At 29.0% G+C, this 22577-nt stretch overlaps 1 protein-coding gene across 1 annotated transcript; it reads right to left on the reverse strand.

The window, feature by feature from the left end:
- Positions 1–18981: 18981 nt before the first annotated feature.
- On the reverse strand, positions 18982–21500 carry LOC105850223 (dickkopf-related protein 3). The gene is made up of 3 exons (XM_065810127.1): positions 20717–21500; positions 20246–20613; positions 18982–19339 (listed from the first exon to the last, which is right to left on the reverse strand). Exons 1-3 carry the CDS (start codon positions 20915–20917, stop codon positions 19285–19287), a joined length of 624 nt encoding a protein of 207 aa, XP_065666199.1. The 5' UTR covers positions 20918–21500; the 3' UTR covers positions 18982–19284.
- Positions 21501–22577: the final 1077 nt, after the last annotated feature.

A 22577-nucleotide genomic window follows, 5' to 3' on the forward strand; every position in this document is an offset into this window, starting at 1 on the left:
CAGCATTCAAAACATCGAATTCAGGCGTGTAGAGTTGACAGTTCGTACTGTAGCTAATCGGTGTTTACCGGTCTTTGCAAAACTTTATCAATGTTATTAAATTGCTTGGAAGTTGCCTAGCAAAGATAACACCGATGGACAGATTTTGTGTTAGTAATAGCATTGCATACTTTACCATCTATCATGGTCATACTTAAATTGTATTGAATGAAAACATTTGTCATAAGAATGATTGTTTTTAATGGTTGGAGATGTTCGATCTGTTTGTCAAAATGCGTTTTCTCATTTAAAAAAGCTTTCTCGGTTTCCTTTGTAAATTGCCATTTCGGAGGTCTGCAAAAGAGGGTTAATGATGGCTTTGGATTACTCCATAAGAGGTTTTCTTCTTTCGTTTTTTGATTTACACCTGCAAGTTGCAATGGAACAAGCGAAGTAAAAAATAAACTTGCATCTGATATAATCGGATCTTCAAAAGTCGTTTTATAAATGTTCTGTCCGTCAAAACCCTACTTGCAAATCAAAGTCACATTCAATATTTCTGAATCACTCTTATATGTATTATTGTCTTGGTTCAACAGGAAAACACGTTGAATGGTGTGGTCTAATAAAGCTTGCAACTATACCTCGTCTTTTGATTTGGTAAAACTAAAGGTGTTGTAGTGGAGGGTAGCAACATATTTTTGCTGCCAATACAGCTGAGTATGGTGGATAAAGTGTATTTAAACCGTTTTTTTTTTTGCAAGATTTCTTAAATGCTGGTACAAATCTTTCGTCAAACTTAGGTCTAATAGAAATGCTAAAGCTTCATTTGTATCATAAAAGGCTGGCAATGATAATGATAGTTGTAAGCCTTCCTTGTATTTTGTTTCTTTGAATGGACTTGACAGTATAACGTCGTTCACAACCTTTCAGCGTCTGAATGCCCTGAAGATTAAAAACTCATTTGCGTAGCGAAAGATAGTTCGGCAGGACTGAACTTTGTACGCGTCTCTTTAGTTCTTCTTCTTTTGGACCTAAATTTTGACCGAGTTTCAAAATTTACGGTAGGCCGATCTGTCGATTTATTTACAGTTACACGTTTTGCGTCAATCTAAAAATTTACTGAAGTTTTTAACCAGTTTTCGTTCTTTTTGAAAAAGTAATCTTGTCGTTGAGCTGCTTCCTTATATTTTAAAACAGAAATAGTAGGTCTCATGTCTTAGGGAATTGAAATTACATATTTAATTTTTTCTGTTAATGACTTTTCCAAATGTTCTATGATCTATTTTTTTTTTTTTTTTTTTTAAGTTTACAATGTTAGTCGTGTTACATATTTCAAAAGCGTAATACATAAACATTAGTCGTAATACAATTACGCAAATAATACAATTCAGCGTACTAACAAAATAAAGCTAGGTTTCCAAAAGAAGATCATAAGGATCTTATCATCGGAACCTTAAAAAGTAATATTTATAACGTATATATATATATATATGTAAAACATAAATATATATATAAAAGATTTAACGTATTTACATTATGCAAAGATACAACACATTTTAATATATAATAAGCTGAAGATTTAACAAATAAATTTTACTTACATTTTTAGTATTTTACAATTTTAGAATGTTGTCCATAGAAAGAATTATTATTTTTAACTTAATTTTAAAAACAGGAAGAGTAATAGAAGGATCAAAGTTTGGTAATACTATTTTATTCCAAAGATGGGGTGCACGATATGAAATACAAAATTGGTTCAACTTAGTTCTACAAAAAGGTTCATTTAAAAAACTATAATTTCCTAATGTGTATTTATTTATTGGTTTTAAAAAAAAAAGGTCATTAAAAAAAAATAAAGATAGATCGTTTTTCCATATAAAAGTAAAACATAAGACAGTAAATACGTTCAGTTTATAAACATCTAGAACCTTCATATTATCAAAAAAATATTTTGAATGTGAAAAGCGATCCGCATAATTAACTACGCGGATTACATGTTTGCATGATGGCGATAAAGATGTTGTAATTTACTTTTATCCGTACTTCCCCAGACAATGATTGCATAATTTTGGCTTTGTATAAAATGCCAATATTTTTGGAAATTTTTGTGCTTACATGATCAATATGTTTTCTCCAAGTAATATTCTCATCAAGATAAACATCTAAGAATTTTATAGCAGTATCTCTTTTTATTATTGTTTCATCAGTATAAAATTGAGGCATATTACTTAGTAAAAAACGTTTTTTCGCGCAGGAGTGAAAGATAATCCATTTTGTTTTGTTAATATTTAAACTTAATTTATTAGCTTTGAACCAATTAGAAATAAGATTGAGTTCTTTGTTTGTAGTTGAAAAGAGTTCATAAACATTAGTATGGGATAAGAAAAGATTAGTATCATCAGCGAACATTATACTTTTCAATTTGGAAGCATTGTTTAAGTCGTTTACATATATTAAAAATAGTAGTGGTCCGAGAATAGAACCTTGTGGAACACCACAGGTTATGCTCAGGGGTTCACTTTGCTAACCATCATTACTATATGTTGTTTTCGATTTGTAAAATAGCTTTTAAACCATTTTAAGATTTTATTGTTTAAACTATAATGTTTAATTTTTTTGATTAAAATTCGGTGATCGACCGTATCAAAAGCTTTTGATAGGTCAATAAAAACACCTAGTGTATATTGAGATTTTTCAAAAGATTCAGAGATGTTATGTATAAATTGAATAATGGCATGTTCAGTTGAACTCCCTTTTCTGAAATCATACTGATTGTCATGAAATAAGTTGTTGTAATTAAAATAATTGTATACTCTGTTGAAGATAATTCTTTCTAAAATTTTAGAAATTATAGAAAGAACAGAGATAGGACGATAATTACTGATATTGGATCTGTCGCCTTCTTTATGGATAAGGGTAACCCTGGCAAGTTTTAAACGTTCAGGAAAAATACCTTGATGAATAGATGCTCTGAAAATTTTAAAAAGAATATTTTTTAATTGTTCGTAGCAATCTACAACAATATTCCCGTTTATTTCATCTGCACTAGGGGCTTTTTTTTTTTTTTAAGGATTTGAAAGCTTTTTCAAACTCATCAAATGATAGTTCGGCAGATAATTCTTCAGAGCAAATATCTTTGTCAATAGGTACCAAAAAATCATAAAATGAGGTTTGGGTATTTGGTATTTTTCTTGACAGAGTTAATCCAATTTCAGTGAAATATTTATTAAATTCATGAGCTATTATTTGTGGTTCATACAAGCTATTGTTATCGACTTTCAGCATTTGTGGCAAAGAGCTTGAGCATGTTTTTTGTTTTCCAGTAATTTCTTTTAATACTTTCCAAGTGCTTTTTGAGTCATTTTTAGCTTTATTAATTAATTTTGAATGGTAAGTTTTTTTGTAATTTTTTCGAATTTAAAAAAAATCACTTGCAAATCGTTTGCAAAATATTCTTTTGTTATAATGCATATCTCTTTCCTCGAAAGTCCATATACGGCAACCGGTGGCATATTTTGAAACCCTATACAGACTCAGAATAGGCAGAGATATGCGCAATCTGATTCGCTGATTTTGAAAGAGAGGTTTTTGCGCGTATGCTTAAATCAAAACAAATGTCAAAAAACGTATTGAATAATAATAATAAAGTGAATTTGAGTAATTTCATAAAAAACCAAATAATAATGGCAAAAAAGATTATGATTTTTCTATCCAATTTTGTGCAATATAGTACAAATACTTATACAAACCCTCACAACTCAAAACATTCGTAATTTAGAAATTATACAAACCCTCACAACTCAAAACATTCGTAATTTAGAAACACATTTAGAAATTGCACACATGCAAATTCAAGTGAAATATTTCAAGAGTTTATACATTCAAAACACATTTTATAATAACAAAAATATTCATAGCACGACAACTTATTTTGTTGTTTTTTTTGATAATTTTATTTTCTTTTTTTTTATTACTCTTTTTTCATTAAAACGTTTGATTTTAACCACTTAGTTTAGTTTTTAAAATCTTTTTTTTTTCAATCAATACAATACAAAAAATGCCACAATCATTTGCCATAATCCACTTTTATTTATGCCATAATCCACTTTTATTTGGTTAACTTATTTGACTTCAATACTTTTTCTTGCTTTTAATGTCAGTGTTTATATGTAACTGTACAAAAATTACTGTTCTGTAGACAAACATAAATATCACTTCTTTTGTTAAATTTTCAAATATTTTATAACTTAATGTAGCCTGCCAAAAAATTTTTAAATTTAAAAAAAGTTTTTAATGGTTTAACACGATGTTTTATTAAAGTTACGTAATAAATAAATATATCAGCCTCCTCCAAACTATGGTTGAAACAAAGCATGAAAACAAAATCTCCTCAGAGTCCATATATTGACATGGAACATGTAAGCTAGTTTTGCAATTAGTAAACATTTCCTTTTTTAAAAAACTCTAATTTTCAACTCTTTATAATAAACATGTAAATCAGTTTATAAAAAAAGTTCTTCACCAGTAGTCACGTAAAACTGCATATAAACTTTGTATGCAAAAGTGCTTCACTGTTAGTCTCGTACAACATAGTTATATAAACTATGTATTTGAGAAAGCTTTAAGGCCAAGAGCATATTTTAAGAGAAACACATTTGTAGATTTTTTCAAATTTACTTCAACAAATTTTTTTTATTCGTTTCTTAAAATTAACAATAGATAAAATCTTTATCACCAAGATAAACTTTATTGAAATTTTTACAATTGAAAATTCTCTTGTACAAATAGATTTTAATACATTTTAAATACTCTGAAGTGTTGATAGTAACACATGTTTTGTATTGATAAACTTAGTATATCATAACTTTGAAATTTATTTCAAAAATCTGTTTGTTTTGATTTTAATTATATTTTTCAACAAAATCGCACATGCCTCTCTTTCAAAATCAGCGAATCAGATTGCTCATTAGTAATACGTCTTATCTTGAAAGTCCGTATACGGCAACCAAATTTTAAACAGAATTTATTTATTTTGAAATTTTTATTTTAATAAAAATGTATAATGTAGTCCCTCCGTTCCGAAATACTGTTCCGATTTCAGGTTGTTTTTTTTTTTTGTTCCAAATTACTATTCCGATTTGATTTTATTGCTAATTTTGATGAGAAAAAAATAAAATATCTGTAATTAAATGACTTATTTAGAAAATAAAAAGTTATTTGAAAATGTTTACCAAGGGCCTCGACAACGGGAGTACAAGGGGTCCTTGCGCCCCCTCGAGATTTTTGCAAAAAGATTTATTTTTTTCACCAATTGCGTTTTTTGCGTACTTTATTTACTAGTTTAGGTTTTTTTGGAGCAGCATATGCAGCAAGCAGTATATGCACATACCGAATAATAATCTAGGTATCTATCTTATTTTTGTATATCTCTTTGTCAACACAAGCTTACATATGATAATATAATAAAAAATCCAAATTATTTTTGGTTCTCGCTCTCTCTTTTATTCATTTAAAAATATTCAAAGCACATTTGAAATCATTTTAAACCAAAATGTTGTCTCCCAGCGGGCACACGACGTTGGAATAACGTTGAAATAACGTTGGTTGACGTTGATCAACGTTGATCAACGTTGATCAACGTTATTTCAACGTTATTCCAACGTCGTGTGCCCTCTGGGCTGTTTCTAAGTTTATTGTTATTGCAGTAAATGCAATAAAAGCGCTAGCAAATAATCTTGATTTTTTTGTTACAGATTTAAAAACAAATAAAGGAATCTATTAAGCATGAAGTATTCAAACTAAATGGCTTTAACCACTATTAAATAATTTAATACAAAATAATAATTTTTCAAAAGCTAATACTATATATAATTTTTTTTCAACTAAAAATGTTACAATGTTGTTAAATTTTTAAGTTTAAAATTTTTAACGAATCGGAACAGTTTTTCGTAACAAAATATTTCATAAAGAAAACATCCTTTTTAAAAATTAATGTTGGTAAAAGATAATTTATTACCATGAATTGTTCATAATATTATAGAAAAACATCTAAATATTATATAAAAAAAATATTATTTATTAATTAAAACATAATTTATTTTGAATAATTTTTTAAATTGAATGCAAATCGAAACAGTATTTTGGAACAGAGGTAATATTATACAGTAATTTAAATGAATTCTATCCGTACATCGTCGTATAAAAAGAATATGACTTGAAGATTTAAATTACTGTATAAATTTCATATAAATTACTGTATTAATACATTTTAATACATTACTGAATTATTACTGTCTAAATAAATTTGAATTACTATATAAATACTTTTAATACAAATGCTAATAAATAAATATAGACATACTTATGTATGTCTATATTTATTTATTAATTCATTTATAAAATATTTAAAAGCGTTAAAAAAGCATCTGCACAGTGTATGTACAATGTTTGTGTTTTGGTTTATATGTAATTTTTTCTTAATTTAACTATGAAGTTAGTAACTTTTTTAATGAAAAATATTTCTTAATATTAGTTATGTCATTAAAAACATAACCAAGTATTCAGTTTAAAATATGAAACATGGAAAAAAAAGGGAATGCAATCATTTCTTGAAGATTGGAAAATAGTAATCACTGTGTGGCGGTGTGTGTGGCGATCACTGTCTTTTTCTAAGTTATTCATCTCACTGTGTAGGAAAAAGCTACTTTTAATATTCTTTATAATGCGTCCAGACGTCAATTATAATTAAAATTGTACAAATGAAGTTCATAATTAAATAATTTTACTTTCATTTTTTAAGATGTCTCAATAACGACATTTTGCAACTGTCGTATAATACAAAGATTAAAAGTGGAGTTGGTACTAGTAGGTGGGGGTCATCCATAAATGATGTCAGTAAATATAGGGGGGGGGGGAGGGAGTGCTGGAAATTTTTAACTAATTGACAATGGGGAGGGGGTGTTGAGGCCAAAATGATGTCAATTTAAATTATTTTTTTAGTTTTAATAAGCAGATTTTAACGGTATTTACACCTACTAAATGGTATAGAAATGATCTTTTGTTTGTGTGGAAATAAATATTAAATGCGGGGAATTTGATATTTTATTTTATTAAATTATTTATAATATAATATTATAAATTAATATAATAAGTTTCCCATAGACATTAAATTAATAACAACTACTAACGTAAAATTAAAATTACTATCGTTTTATTAATATATTACCATTTGACTGCGAATCAAATTATATTAGAAATATTAACTCTTTGTATATAAAATTCACAATCGTTATTCGCTACCTAGCGGATTATAAAATGTGGTTCAAAGTAAATTCATAAAAGTAAACTCATAAATTTGTCATTTTTTGAAATTAAATTGTCGTTATTTCAAATACGAAAGTCTAATTGCTCTCTAGTTGATTGTAAAACGTGATGCAACGCAAACACATAAATTCTAATGAAAATTCGAAACGCTAATTTCTCCCTAGCGGGTTGAAGAAACTCTTTTAAAAAGCTTGCGCTAACGATGAGCAAAATCATTATTCTGATTGTGATATAAACAATACTAATAAATCAATATTAAAATATGAATAAAACCGCATTACTTAACTTATCGATGGTCTCGTATAGAAATGCTTATCCCGATAAAAAAAAGGCTAATATCCAGAAAGAAGTCCATAGTATATGGAATTCATTAAAAGAAGAGAAACTGGTGCATAAGGATCTTGAATCAAGAGTAATGTATTTAATCAATTTATTTAATGAAAAGGCAATGAAGTTCAAGAGCAAGCAATTATCATTTTGGGCCAATATACCAAAACAGTCTGCCCCCACGTATACTCCGCTTGATTTTGACAAGAATTCCTCACAGTTTGTTGAGCCCACCAATGAGCGATCTGTTATTGATGATCAACAAAGTGCATTAACTTTGAGTTTGTTGACCACGAAAAATCAAAAAAATGCAAGAACAGTGGCTCATGATTGACTCTGAGATGCTCAAGATCGACTCTGAGTGGCTCAAGATCGAATTCTGAGATTGCAGCTTTAAATTGTGAAGTTTCTGGACTGAAGACTAGAAAGAGAAGTGGATTCATTGCTGAAGCTGAAGAAGATGATTTGAAAAAGAAAAAGAAGAAACTAGCTCATCTATGGAAAGAACTGGCCAAAAAAAAGTATGATCAAGCTCAACAGAAGAAAACCAGAGAACTGAAAAATGCTAGAATGGAGGAAATCTGCTAGGAGCATCCAAAAGTCAAAGAAAAACTAAAAATTTGAAGGAAACCTGGTCGACTGTCATTAGAAGTAGATCAACCTCTTCTTTTGAAGGCGATAATGGATATTGCTCTCCATGGTTTGTTCCCTTGATGAAAGACGTCGGTCAGAGGTTCTTCGGGTAATGATAGCTTAGCTATGTTCGTTAATATTGTATTTGTTAGAACTTTTACCTTAATTAGAACTTGCACTATTGTAAATATCCTTGAAATGTTAACAACTAATTTCAAGATTTGATTTGAATATAATTTACGAAATAAATCCCGTTTTCTGTAAAAAAAATTAATTATATCCAAATATATTTCTTTATCATTTAGAGCATTAAAACTCTCGACAAATTGACATCCGAGATGAACAAAATTGGATTTGCAATCAGCAAGAGCGCCCTCTATACTCGTCTACTTCCAAGAAGTTATGGAACATTAGACAGGCAAAAGGCACGTCAAAACAGTCCCTGTTAGATTGATCAGTCCTTAGAATGAATCTCATTTAAAACATGTTGACGGACTCTTTTGCAATTCAACTAAAAAATATTTGGAAGAAGTTTGTTCTGTTTTAGGGTCAAATGAAGTGTGTTTATTAGCCAAGACAACAAGGCTAGAGTGCCAATTGGAATCACAGCAACCAAAAAACAGGCGCCGTTGTTGATGCATTTGGAGTACCGGGTAACTCTCCCGGACCACGACTGGATCGTGGCTGCTAAACACAAGCTTATACCATCTGTATACGTTGAAAATACGCCAGAAAAACAGATGCTGTTACTTAATCTGGACCTACCACCATTGCTGTTCGATCAGGAAAACACGCATCCTTGACTGCCTTTGCTCATGGATTAGACTTTCAGCGGCTCTTGGATACCAAAGAATTCGACTCTATTACCAGAGATCCTCAAACTAATATGGTTAAGCCTATCGTTGTGTTTTGCGTCGATGGAGGACCCAACAAAAATCCCTGATACCAGAAAGTAATTAAAATTGGGATTCACCATTTCTTGAAGAATAACCTTGACGCTCTTTTCATCATGACGAACGCTCCAGGCCGCAGTGTAATCAACAGAGCTGAGCGACGAATGGTACCTCTAACTAAAGAATTATCTGGGGTGATTCTTTAGTTAGAGCTCATCTTGATTCTTAAGGTAATTACATTGACAAAAGTTAATTTGTAAAAATATTAATATAATTTTTAACCTATAATAACCAACATATCTTTTTAAATCAGGCAGGACAATAGATGAAAATTTAGAAAAACAGAACTTTGGTCTGATCTACAAATTGACGGTTATCCAACCGTTGCAGAGTATATTGATCCAGACAAATCAGAGCTAGAGTCAAGGAGTCTTTTATTACAAAATCAACGTTGGATTGCCGATCATCTTCGTACAAGTCAATATTTTACTCAAATAGTGAAATGTGAAAATCGTTCTTGTTGTCGGACTATTAGAAGCTCTTACTTTATTCTAATTAGAGCAAGATTTCTTCCGCCACCTGTCCCTGTCAACCAAATGAGAGACGAGCTCAAAGCAGTAAATGTCTCAGAAGGAGCAAAAGAATTTTTTTCATCTTTATGCTCATTGCATCAAACATTGAAAGTATTCTTCCTCGTACTGCCAAAGGATTTCCAATTTTGCCGTATGATGCGTTTTGCCCATCAATTCAGTCTAGCCTAGCTGATAGAATCTGTAAAAAGTGCAATATCTACTTTGCCTCCCAAGCTATGTTGAAAAAGCACGCTTCTATCCATTCTTTTGCTATAACACACCCTCTAATCAATAGGGCCCCACCTGTTCGTATGCCAAGCGTCAGACAGAATTTTTGGCAGTCATCGCCTTGCAGAAGAGTTCGGAAACTGCTGAATGGTTAGATGAAAATGAAATTGACGCAACGAATTTGATTGTACCACAAGAATACGATATCCTTTTAGTGCGCGGAGAGCATTCACTACCTATTGTTTCAATCGATGATCACTTCAACAATCCATGGGAAGATTATATTAAAGATATACAATACTATTTGCTTAATTGATTATTTAACGAGATATCGACTATTATAGAATATAATTTGATGAGATCTACTATTACATAAATGTATCATTTAGTCAGAAAAAAAATCAACGGCTTTTAAGCATTTTTTTTGTTTTTACACAAAAACTGACATCATATATAACGGGGGTTGGCTAAAAATTGACAAGTTTGACAAAGGGGGGAGAGGGAGTCGAAATTTTGAGAAAAAAACACTGACATCATTTATGGATGACCCCTAGGTGTAGTAGGTGAGTTTAAATGTTAAATTACAAAAATAATAATATATACGTACAAACACAATGTAAATGAAAGTGGAATGTCGTGGAATTCGTAACATACCTATTTTTAAAGCAAATTTTTCAATTTTATAGAACATTTTTCTGTATTAAGTTAATTTAATAAAAACATTTACAGTTAATAACTTAATAATATATATTTTTTTAATTAGTACATACCTCGTGAAACGAATTCCATATTGAAAATATTTGTTTCACTTGCACACAACACAAATATTAACCTTTGAAGAAAAGACAATTTTTTAGCTTTAACGGTTGCAAGCACGACAAACAAAGGACTGTCGCGTTCGTCCTGCAATATAGCACACGAAATCAACAGCTGATCTTCTGCACAACCGGCATTAAGTAGTCCCAACATCACTGAAGCCAACCTGATAGTCCAAAACTACCGTGTCAAACCTTTTTTTTTTTCTTTTTTGACCAGTTTTTTTGATATCTGACCCACTGCGCCACGCATTGGACGCAGACGTAAACGACGTTTTTTTCTTTCTTTCGTTTTTTGTTTTAAATCTTGATTTAAAAAAAATAAACTTAAATATAACTTTAGGTGTTCGTAATGTGTGCAATTACTAAGTTCTTTATATATTAAAAGGCGGCAAATTTTATATGCTTGACTATTGATTTTGTATTGATTTTTTTTCTATCGGAACAGTAAAAGAAACATAAATACGAAAAAAAGAAAAGATCTAATTTAATCTAAACTGAATGAAGTAAAATAAATAATTGGATGAATAAATAGAAAATAAATTAATACTGCTTAATTTACGGCAAGTATTAATATAATTATTATAAGTGTTGCTTTATAACTACTACTTATAACATTGTGTCGTTATTATTTTTCGTTGTTATTTTAATTTAGATATAAATGATGAGATTTCAGAATTGTTTATTGGAGATATCAGTAAACTATGCAGATTTAGATCTTTAACATACTTTTTATTGCTAATGTAAGATGAGTGATGTATTTTTAAAACTTAACAACTTCAAGGTTTTTTTTTAATTTGGCAAATTTTCTTCTTTTATTTATCTCATTAGTTTTACCATGACCTCTAATTTTTGGGGAGTATGCACTGCATGTTCAAATATTTTTGGGGAGTATGCACTGCATGTACAAAAAAAGTTAGAGTAGTTTGCCGTGCAATTCAATGTGATGAATGTTTTTTTTTGGACTCATTCAAAATGTAGCAAGCGTTATGACCATGGGTACAATTTGTACATGTGTAAATTGTACCAAAGATGTCTTTTTATTGACTGTTGTATCTGATAATGAATTTAAGCTACTCTTCTTTTTAAATAAAGTTATTATAACTGATGACTTGCCTTTATCAACTAATCTCTTTCCAGCATCGGCATTGAATAAAATCTATACTCAATTTAATAAATTTGTTACATCACATGCTTAAAACGGAATCTTCTTGTGGTGGAACCTTGTTATGTTTATAAAAAGAACTGATTTATAAAAGAAAAGACGATTTGATCATATACGCACCAAACTATTTAGCATCTACTTTTGTTGAAATAATTTTACCTAAAAAATCAAATGTTATTGTTGGTTGCATATATAGACACCCTAGCACGGATGTAAGCGGCTTTAACAATAAAATGTCTGTTCTTTTCCAAAAAATATTTACTGAAAATAAATCTGGCTTTCTACTTAGCGATTTTAACATGGATCTGATACAGTCACACTCTGACTTAGCAACTTATGAGTTTTTAAACTTACTTATTTCTTATTATATTCACCCATTTATTGCGCTACCAACGAGAGTTACTGACCATTCTGCTACAATTATTGACAATATCTTTTCAAATTTAACCACTAACCAAATTATTTCAGGAAATCTAACAATTTCTATTTCTGATCATCTACCTCGGTTTCTTATTTGTCTTAATTTCAAAAAATTATTTACACCACGCAATCATCATTTATACCGCAGGAACTTTAAAAATTTTTAATAATAATCATTTAAATCTGAATTATTAAAAGTTGATTGGAATGACATTACCAATAAAAACGATGTTAAATCTAGTTTCTAAGCATTTATTTTTCAAACAATATTGTTGTTAGATTGTCACGTGCCACTCAAAAAAATTAGTATTAAGAGCTGCAAGCATCAATTCAAGGATTAATATAGGAATAATAAAATCAAATCAAATTCAAAATCTAATTCAAGGAAAAAGTTTTAAGGATAAAAGATACAACAAATATAATTAAACTAAAAATCTTTAAACGCTATAAATATACCATAATTAATCTAATAAAACTGAGTAAAAAAATACATTTCAAAAAAATCTTTTCAGAAAATGTAAATAATCTTCGTGAAAACTGGAAAGGCTTAAAAAGTCTAATAAATATTAAAAAATGAACCTCCAAATTGCTTACAAGTTGACTAAGCATAGATAACTGAACCAACTCAAACTTGCAAAGAATTCAACAACTTTTTCACAAATGTAGCTCATAAACTTAGTTCTAAAATTCAATCATCTTACATTAGCTATAAAAAGTTAAATAAATCTAAACATCTAAATCTTCATATTTTACTGATATCTCCTACAAACAATTCTGAAATCTCATCACTTATATCTAAATTAAAACCTAGAAAATTAATAGGTTCTAACAGCATCCCCACAAACATTCTTGTTGATTTTAATTCTGAATTTTCTCATAATCTCTCTTAAGTTACTTAATATCTCCTTCTTAAATGGAATTTTTCCTGACATTTTGAAATTATCTTGTGTCATTCCAGTATATAAAAATGGCTTAAAACTCTTATGTACTAACTATAAACCAATTTCAACTCGATCTAATATTAGAAAGCTGCTTGAAAAACTAATGTATTCTAGATTATACATACTTTTGAGTTCCTTTAACTGTTTAAATGATTTTCAGTTTGGATTTCGATCAAAGCACTCTACTTGCCACGCTTTAAGTAGTATAACCGAAAAAATATAAAAGACCTTAAATACTGGTCATTTCGTTGGTGGTGTTTTTATCGAATTGCAAAAAGCGTTCAATACTGTTAACCATACCATTTTAGTTTCTAAACTTAAACATTACGGAATCCGAGGATTTGCTTGTAATTGGTTTCAATCTTATCATTCAAATCGGAAACAGTTTATTAGCATTAATGGTTACAAATCAAATAACAAACACATAGTTTTTGGGTTCTGTTCTTAGTCCTTTATTGTTTTTGATTTATATTAATGATCTAAATAGCTCTTTCCACTTCTCATCAGTTCATTTGTTTGCTGATGATACTAATATCTTGCATATTATTAAGTCTCATCATTCCTTGAGTAAGAATATAAACTTAGATCTAAAAGGTTAAGTTCATCGGCAAAATGCAAACTTAATTTCTCTGAACTTGGCAAAAACTTTTATATACAATTATATAACTAAAATTAAAATTAATAATAAACGTTTATATCCAACACACGTTGTTAAATATCTGGGTATTTTTATAGATTCGAATCTCTCATGGAATTTTCATATAAATGCACTGCAAAAAAACTTAATCGAGATAATGGCATGCTTTCAATAGTTCACCTTTATGTTGATAAAACTACCCTTTAGAATCTGTGTTTTGCAACTTTTCAGTCTCATCTCAACTACTGTTGTCAAATTTGGGAACAAATTGGCAACTGTAATATTAATAAGTTGATATCAGCTCAGCTCCAATCAATACGAATAATAAATTTTCAACACCATAGTACAGAAACTTCAAACTTCTTTAAAAAACTTAAAATTTCTAACTTGTTAGCACTGGTTAGATTTGCTAATTTTCTTTTTGTTTTTGACTCCCTTAATAAAAATTTACCTAAATAAAAATTTATCACTATTACAACCTTCTTCACTGAAACTCGATTTGTACATTCACGTTTAATTAGAAACATCAATAATGGAAAACTAAATGTACCTCCCTACAAAACCTTGAGGTAGGGCAAGTATTTAACTACACATCAGTGCATCTGTGAATGGAGTCTAAGTCTTTTGTGCATTTTAAATGAGTTTGAAAAATTAAAACTTATAATTATTTATCTTCATTTCTTTATCTAAAACAAATAAGTTTAAACAAACTCCAAAAATTTATTTTAGTTTTTTATCATTATTATCACTTATTTTGGTTTTCTTATTTTTCTTTTTCTTCTGACTACTCTTTAAACTTTATTGTTTTTGTCATTATTATTTATTATTTTCATCACTGCTCTTTTTACTATTACTATTATTATTATAATTAAGTGCTATTATACTTTTGCTCTATTAATGAATAAAGTTATTATTGTTGCTATTGATTATTTTTAAATTAGTATTATTAATATAATTATTTGGTGTCATTCCTTTGATCAGGTTTCTGCATGAGTGACTTCTTCCTTGTCAATCATTTGTTTATATTTATTCTTAATAATGATGTTTCGGTTTTACTATTTATAATGATATAAATATTCTTGTTATTATTATTTTTATTGATACTATTGTTATTATTGTTATTATTACTATTGTTATTATTGTTATTATTATTATATTATTGTAATTATATGATTGTAAATTTTGAAGAAAATAAATATCTTGTTGTTATTGTTGTTGTTGTTGTTGCTGTTGCTGTTGTTATTGTTGTTGTTGTTGTTGTTGTTGTTGTTGTTGTGTTTTGTTGTTGTTGTTACATTTTTGCTCAGCATTTCAATGAAAAAATAATAAGATCAAAGTGTAGCAGTTAGTTGTTGAAAGAATAAGTTTGTGAGTTTTTTTTTATTTAAAACGTTTTTTTTTTTTTGTATGTCAAAAGTTTATTGTAATCGTAAATTTACATTTAAGGGCGCCATAATTTATATTGTAAACTATCGATTTTGGATGTTTTTGTTCTGCACTTCTATGAAAAAATAGTTACAGCAAAAAACAGTAGTTAATTATTTGAAAGAATAAGTTTGTAAGTCATCATGTTGACAAAAAAGAAACCTTCTGTTTGTTTTTCTTTATATAGAAAACGCAAATCAGATATAGAGAGAGAAGGCAAAAAACAAGCAAAGACATTTATTAAATCGATCCAAACAATAATCAAGTTAGTTAATAAATACAAAATAATAATAACTTATTGTTATTTAAGCAGTTGTGTTCCATAACATCTGTGTTCGATTTTTATAATATTTTTTTTCTTGATGTTGGGTGTTGAGTTTATTTTCAACCATTTTTATAAATCTTAACAAACAATAAATAAAATAATATGTACTCTTGAAGCAGATGACGTCAGGAGAAAATTCACAGTCTCGAGATTTAAAAGACATTCCCGATAAAGCAGTTGAATCTTTTTGTGTATAATGACGCTTCAATTAACAACCAAATATCTGTACATCAAATTCATCATTTTATTCTTTCAGCTTGTTGAACACATTTCAAAATTTGGCTCTGTATTTTCTGAACATCTTCATCGGGTAACTTTCAAAGAAACTCATGTAAAATCTTTGTTCTTGTAAAGTTACTGAGTTTATTTTGTGTGAACTGCAGAAAAAAAAGCTTTGTATTATTCTACAATTCTTGACTGCACTGCTAACATAAGTTGTAAAGAACAAATGATACTTGTTGTTTGGTTTGTCTCTGTAGTTCTAGGAGACAAAGTAACCTTGGGGAACATTTTCTTGAATTTTTTCAAGTTGTAGATATATCTGGAAAAAGGATGACCAGCTTTCAAAAAAAAGGAATGTTCTACAAAATATGCGCGACCAACGTTATGGTAATGGATCAAACAGGAAGGTAAAAAATGTAAACGTGCAAAAAACGATCCTCTATCTAAACCCATTGGCATTTTTTTTTCCTTGTGGAAGCCATTCACTAAACCTTGTTGTCAAAAATGCAGTATTTTCCCGCACTGTAGCTGTTAAATTTTTCAGCAATATACAGGAGGTTTATAACTTTTTTTTTGGATCAACCCATAAATGGAGTAAATTAACGAACCATGTAAACAATTTGACTGTAAAACCTATAAGTGAAATCCGTTGGTAGAACAGGATGGACTCACATGAACCTTTGCGGTACCACATTAATGAGGTTTATGACGATGTCTGTAAATCCACGTTAGATTCCAAGATTGATGCTTTTGGAAAATGTAACGCTGTTGGAATGACCAAGAAAACTACAGATTTCAAATTCCTCTGCTGTTTGATCACTTGGTATGATGTCTTGATCAAATTTAATTTAGTAAGCAAAATACTTCAGATGAAAACTGTTAATCTACTGAGCGCTTCTAATTCTAAAACTAATTGAAGGTCGAGACTTTTTTGGAGAACATGAGATAAAAAAAATGGGTTGTATATTGTTATTATAGACGCAATGAAACTGGTTTTCTGAATTTGTTGTGGTTGAAGTTGTCAGGCCAAATAAGATCAAGTCAAGTAAGGTCAGGTCGAGTAAGATCAAAAGAAAATTTACCTATGAAAGTAACTGATGAACCTGTCAAGTTGGCAAATGAAAGATTAACCTTTCAAGTCGGCAAATGAAAAAATAACATGTGAATTCGGCAAAGGAGTTTTTCAAAGTTAATTTCTTTTTTGTAGTTTCAGACACTGCAATCTATTCTTTGTCAGAAAGATTTGAGCAGGTGGAAAATCAAAAAAAACATTTTGAAGTTCTTTATAACATAAAAAAATAGAAAAATGTAAAAAAGATGCATTTAAAAAAAAGTGCAAAAATCTGTATGTCTTTTTGACAGCTGACGGTAAGAGTGACGTCAATAAGAATGAACTGCTTGGTGAAATTTTAATCTTAGCTCCAATGTTGTGATACGATAGCTGCCTCAATGTTGCAATTGGAACGAGAGCTGCTCTAAATCAATCTCGGTATAAGTGGGCAGCGGAGAAATAAGTTTTTTTAAATTAAAGATTACCAAAAACTACGTACGATTGACCCTTTATTAGAACCGCCTATGTGGATGGCCCACATTAGCAGTTGAACACCAGGTTATTAGTACAATTGAAACTATAGATGTACCGAAGCTGATATTTTATATTGTTTTACAATCCTAATTTATGTGTTTATTTTTGTTGTCTATTTATTTTGGAGTAAAACCTAATTTTCACAGAGTGGTCCTAGGTACAAAAACTGGTGGCCCTCGGCACAATTTAAAATAAGCTTATTGTATCTAGGCAACAAATTCGCAAACCCTTTTAAATGATGGACTTGTATACATTAAATCATTATATCTATATTAACACAAGGGAATTAGCATAGAGGTGTGATCACATCTGTTTCACCATTTTTAGACAAGTCCGGAGTCTTGAAATCGGTATTTTGAGGTTAAAGTCTTTAAAATTTTGATTGCAAATATTTAATGTAGACAAAACCCATCCGAAAAAAATGTGTTTTTTTTAAAACTCTAAAATGATTTCAAACTATTAAAACAACTTATGTTACGCTGACTAAAATTGTTGGGAGTTATCAAGGAGCTTTAAAAAATATTATTTTAAGAATTAAATCTTTTTCAAGGAAACCTTTTTTTATACATAGAAGTAATTGCTTATTTTTAAATACTTTTTCAGTAATTGCATTAATACATTATTTAATTAAGAAAGTAGTGCTAGCTAATTTAAATTAGATAATTTAAACTCTTCAACTATTTTTACTGTTTATATTTATTTTAATTTGTTAATAATATTTTAATTTTATTTTTTTACTTTTTAGGTTTTTTGTTTAGTGAATTATTTAAAGATAGGCCCAAGTAGTGCATATACATTGACTGATTTACTAGTAGAAAAAAAAAAAAAAAAAATTGAAGTTTCACCATTGCTGGATCATCAGGAAGAGTTCTTCCTGAGGTAAAAACAAGACCTTGTAATGCAAAACTTATGGTATGAGACTATATGAACTTATGCCCTGATATTCGTGACATAAACTTCGTCCATAAAACATTTAACATCAGTAGCGATCATCTTTTATTTTTGATATATGTAGTAGGCCGCAGCGCGAAGAAACAATTTGAACGCGGTACTACCAGGGACGTGATGGGGATTGAACTTGGAACTTCTCGCTTATAAGGCGAGTGATCTTCCACTACACCACTACTGCATATTTCCATATTTCCTTTTCACACACACGCACACACACACACACATACACACATCTACACATACACACACACACATACACACACACACACACACACACACACACACACACACACACACACACAACCGCCGCCCAATACACACACACATACACACATACACGCACATACACTCACATATACACACACATATACACACACACCTTCGCACGCACCTACACACACACATACACACCTACACAAACACACATGCACACACACACAGATACACACTTACACACACACACGCACGCACGCACACACACATACATACATACACACACACACATATGACTTAAGAGTTGATAAAAATACAACAGAAGCAATTTATTTTTGATAATTTATGATAAATCTGTGTTATATTATAATAGATTTATATTTATAAAAAGTTTAATTTATAACAACTTGTTATATATGTTTTAAAAATTTGCTGATAGCAATAAAAATAGATTATATCGTGGTTGGTTGTTTTAAGAATAAATTAAATTTATTTGCGAGGTTGGACATAGCGATGTTGGAGGTGTAGCGACAACATAATTGATCGAGATCATGTATTCATATGAAAATTTTAGCTTTGTAATATTCATTATGATTACGTTTTGCATCATCCTGTTTGCCAATACTTTTAGAAGATCTTTGTACAACGTCCAAATATGCTTAGGCGTTTGTCAGAAAAAATACTATAAAATAAAAAAATAAAATTTTAATATAATATATTTTATTTAAGTTTATTTAAATATAATATAGATAATGTTTATAAGTATACTGCAAATGTCTAGCAACTAGATTAGGTTGAGTTTTTTTACAAGTTTAAAAAAGTATATATTTTATGAGTGAATGTAGTAGTCTCAATTTGCCGACTGATAGTAAAAAAAATCATTAATTGCGCGGGGAGGGAGTCACTCCCCTTCCTCCCTATATTTTAATATATTTTATAGGTTTTAAATTTTATTTAATAATCTATTAGCATTCAAAATTATGACTAATAAAAACATACAACGCCAATGATTTTGGGGAGTTTTTGAAACTTTACAGGGTCTTACTTTAGAACAGTAAAAGATTATTAGATGATATTTAAAGCCTGTTAATGAATTTAAATTTAGTTTAAGATAGAACAAGATTGTATATAATAATAAAGAAAACTCATTGCCCTCACATTTGGATTGTGTATGTATGCATTTTTTGTAAGTAAGTAAGTAAGTAAGTAAGTAAGTAAGTAAGTAAGTAAGTATGTATGTATGTATGTATGTATGTATGTATGTATGTATGTATGTATGTATGTATGTATGTATGTATGTATGAATGTATGTATGTATGTATGTATGTATGTATGTATGTATGTATGTATGTATGTATGTATGTATGTATGTATGTATGTATGTATGTATGTATGAAGGTATGTATCTATGTATGCGCGTATGTGTTTGTATGTGTGTGTTTATAAAGTCAGAGTTAAAAACCAAAACAGAGATATGAATGTTGATTGAGCGTTAACAAGTCTAGAGCTTTCATGGGGGCTGGACTAAAAATCTTTTTATTTAAATACTAAGCATAACACAATCGACAAAATAAATAAAAAAAAATACTTTTCAATAAGAGTTGAATTCAACGGTTTGCAAATGAAGCCATTTAAACATGGACACTGGTTTGTCATATGTTTAAGGTCACCATTTATAGTACACAAATCGCCGTCTTTTTGCATTTCTTTGCAAACTGAATGTCCTGCTTGTTTGATGCAGCATAAACCGTATTCACAATCGCGATCTTTATTACAAATTGATTCAAACTTTGAAAGTTCTTTTTTTTTTTTACATTGGCTGTTGACACACTCGTATCCTCGACAGCACATTTTGTTTCGATTACATTTTTCAGCTATTTTGCGACAGTTAACGCAGTTTTTTTTATGTCTGCTACAAAACTGTATTTCAAGGCATTGTCTATCTTTATAGCAAGTCTAAAATAGATGAAACGCTATTATTTAAAACGTTATATATAAAACTGTAATTGAACGATCTAGTGTTTTCCAAATATTTTATTAATATTTATTTTATTAATACCTGCTTTATTATAGTATTATTTATTCTGTCGTAGTTATTTATAAATGATCCTTTTTGGCGCATTTTAAAAATATATTCAATTTCTTTAGCATCCAAAGGAAATGTTCGAACGACGTCTAACCAGCTTTGGCAACCTTCTTTAACAACATAACATAAAAACACCATGCTTGCAATCTGATACCTCTTAAAAGACGTAGCCATTTTAACACAAATAAAAATTTAATTGTTTAATGTATTAGCGCACGTTTACGTCTATGCTACACAATTTAAAAATCAAAATCATAACAAACCTCTGTTAATTTGTAATTATTTTTTATTGATAATATGTATTAAAGAAAAACTAAAAAATACGTCCGTTATAATAAAAGGGGAAGAAATATTTTAAAAAGAAGGGAGGTCCAACTACATCATAAACTGGTACCACTTTAAATCAGTCTATACAACTTTTAATCTTTTTGTTATGCTGAGATTTTACATCGATGTTATGTCTAAATTTCTCTATGAGTGTTGTGTCCAGGCTTATTTTAAAGGTTTCCCGGTCTTTATTCATTGGTAAATTGTTATCAGTAGGATACTTTTTTTATTTGAGAAGAACATTCAGTAATGTGTCTAAGCAATAGAATAAACTTTTGCTATGTTTAGAATTAAAAATACGTTATAAAATATAAAGCTTTCGCTGCGGGTGTTGTTAAACTCCGCCAAATAGGCGTGATAACCATATTAAACATAGTTAGGTAGATTATCTTTTAAGAGCAGTATAACGACTTTTGATAATAATTGGTGTACTTTATTTTTTTTTGATAATAATTGGTGTACTTTATTTTTGCAAAGAAGACTAGCTATATCAATGAAAACGTCAATCTATCAATTGTTTATATTAATTTGCGAATTTCCTATTTTTCTTTTAGTTTCCTTTACGAAAATATTTGTCTAATTAAAATAAAATTTTATTTTTAAAAATATATTGAGCTAAAAAAATAGCGAGCGATTTTTTAATTAGAAACTTTTTTAAAAAAGTTGTTTTTATAATAAAACAAAATAATTATCAATATACTAAATTAACTATTAAATAAAATTAAAATTAAAAAAAAAAAAAAGAAAAAGAAAGCAAGACGATAGGATGGTTTGAACTTGGTGAAAAATATAAAAAATCGGAGAACAATATACAATAAAAAATAAACGCAAGCACTGGTTTTTTTAAATATATATATATTATTTTCTGATGTTTATATCCACGAATGTTAGAAAACATTTGAATTATAATTTTTAATTATTCAAAATTCTTACTTAAAAGGGGTTTAAAACTTTCATTTACATAATTTTAACAAACGTTTAAATTTTAGCTTGAGAGATCATTAAATATATATCTTTTTTTTCTAGATTTAAATTTGGTAACCGTTAAAGAATTTCATGCTTCAATTTTAGCAAGTTTAAATTAATTGACACAGTTTTCTTCAAAGCAAACACAAAAAAACTCATTTACTATTGTATACTTAATATATTTTGATTGGTTTGCTACATTTAGCATCAAAGAAGTTTTTGATTTTCTTATTACAGTTTGTGTAGAAATTTTGCAAGAGACATGCATTTGACCAATTTCAGTGACCAGTATTTCATCATAGATACCTTTTCCATATCGCGTTCTTCAAATTAAAATAAATTGTTAAAAAAGTAGGTAAAAATCATAACAAGTTAAAATAAATAGACAAAAGTATTTATCAAATTATACTAAGTTAAACAAACCAAAATCAATATACAAAGGTGTTTATTAAGTTATATAGTTAAATAAACCAAAATCTGTTTGCAAAAATGTTTATCAAGTTATATAAAGTTAAGGAAATCAAAATATGCAGAAATTTTT

The sequence above is a fragment of the Hydra vulgaris genome, chromosome 11, assembly GCF_038396675.1.
Source record: "Hydra vulgaris chromosome 11, alternate assembly HydraT2T_AEP".
Lineage (NCBI taxonomy): Eukaryota > Metazoa > Cnidaria > Hydrozoa > Anthoathecata > Hydridae > Hydra > Hydra vulgaris.

What these genes read in the sequence shown, in the direction of transcription:
- LOC105850223 (XM_065810127.1), bottom strand. Translation starts at nt 20,917, where the DNA reads ATGGCTACGTCTTTTAAGAGGTATCAGATTGCAAGCATGGTGTTTTTA. An exon ending in ATAATACTATAATAAAGCAG is followed by an intron (nt 20,614 to 20,716) that starts GTATTAATAAAA and finishes CATCTATTTTAG; the next exon opens with ACTTGCTATAAAGATAGACA. An exon ending in AATTCAACTCTTATTGAAAA is followed by an intron (nt 19,340 to 20,245) that starts GTATTTTTTTTT and finishes TTTATTTTATAG; the next exon opens with TATTTTTTCTGACAAACGCC.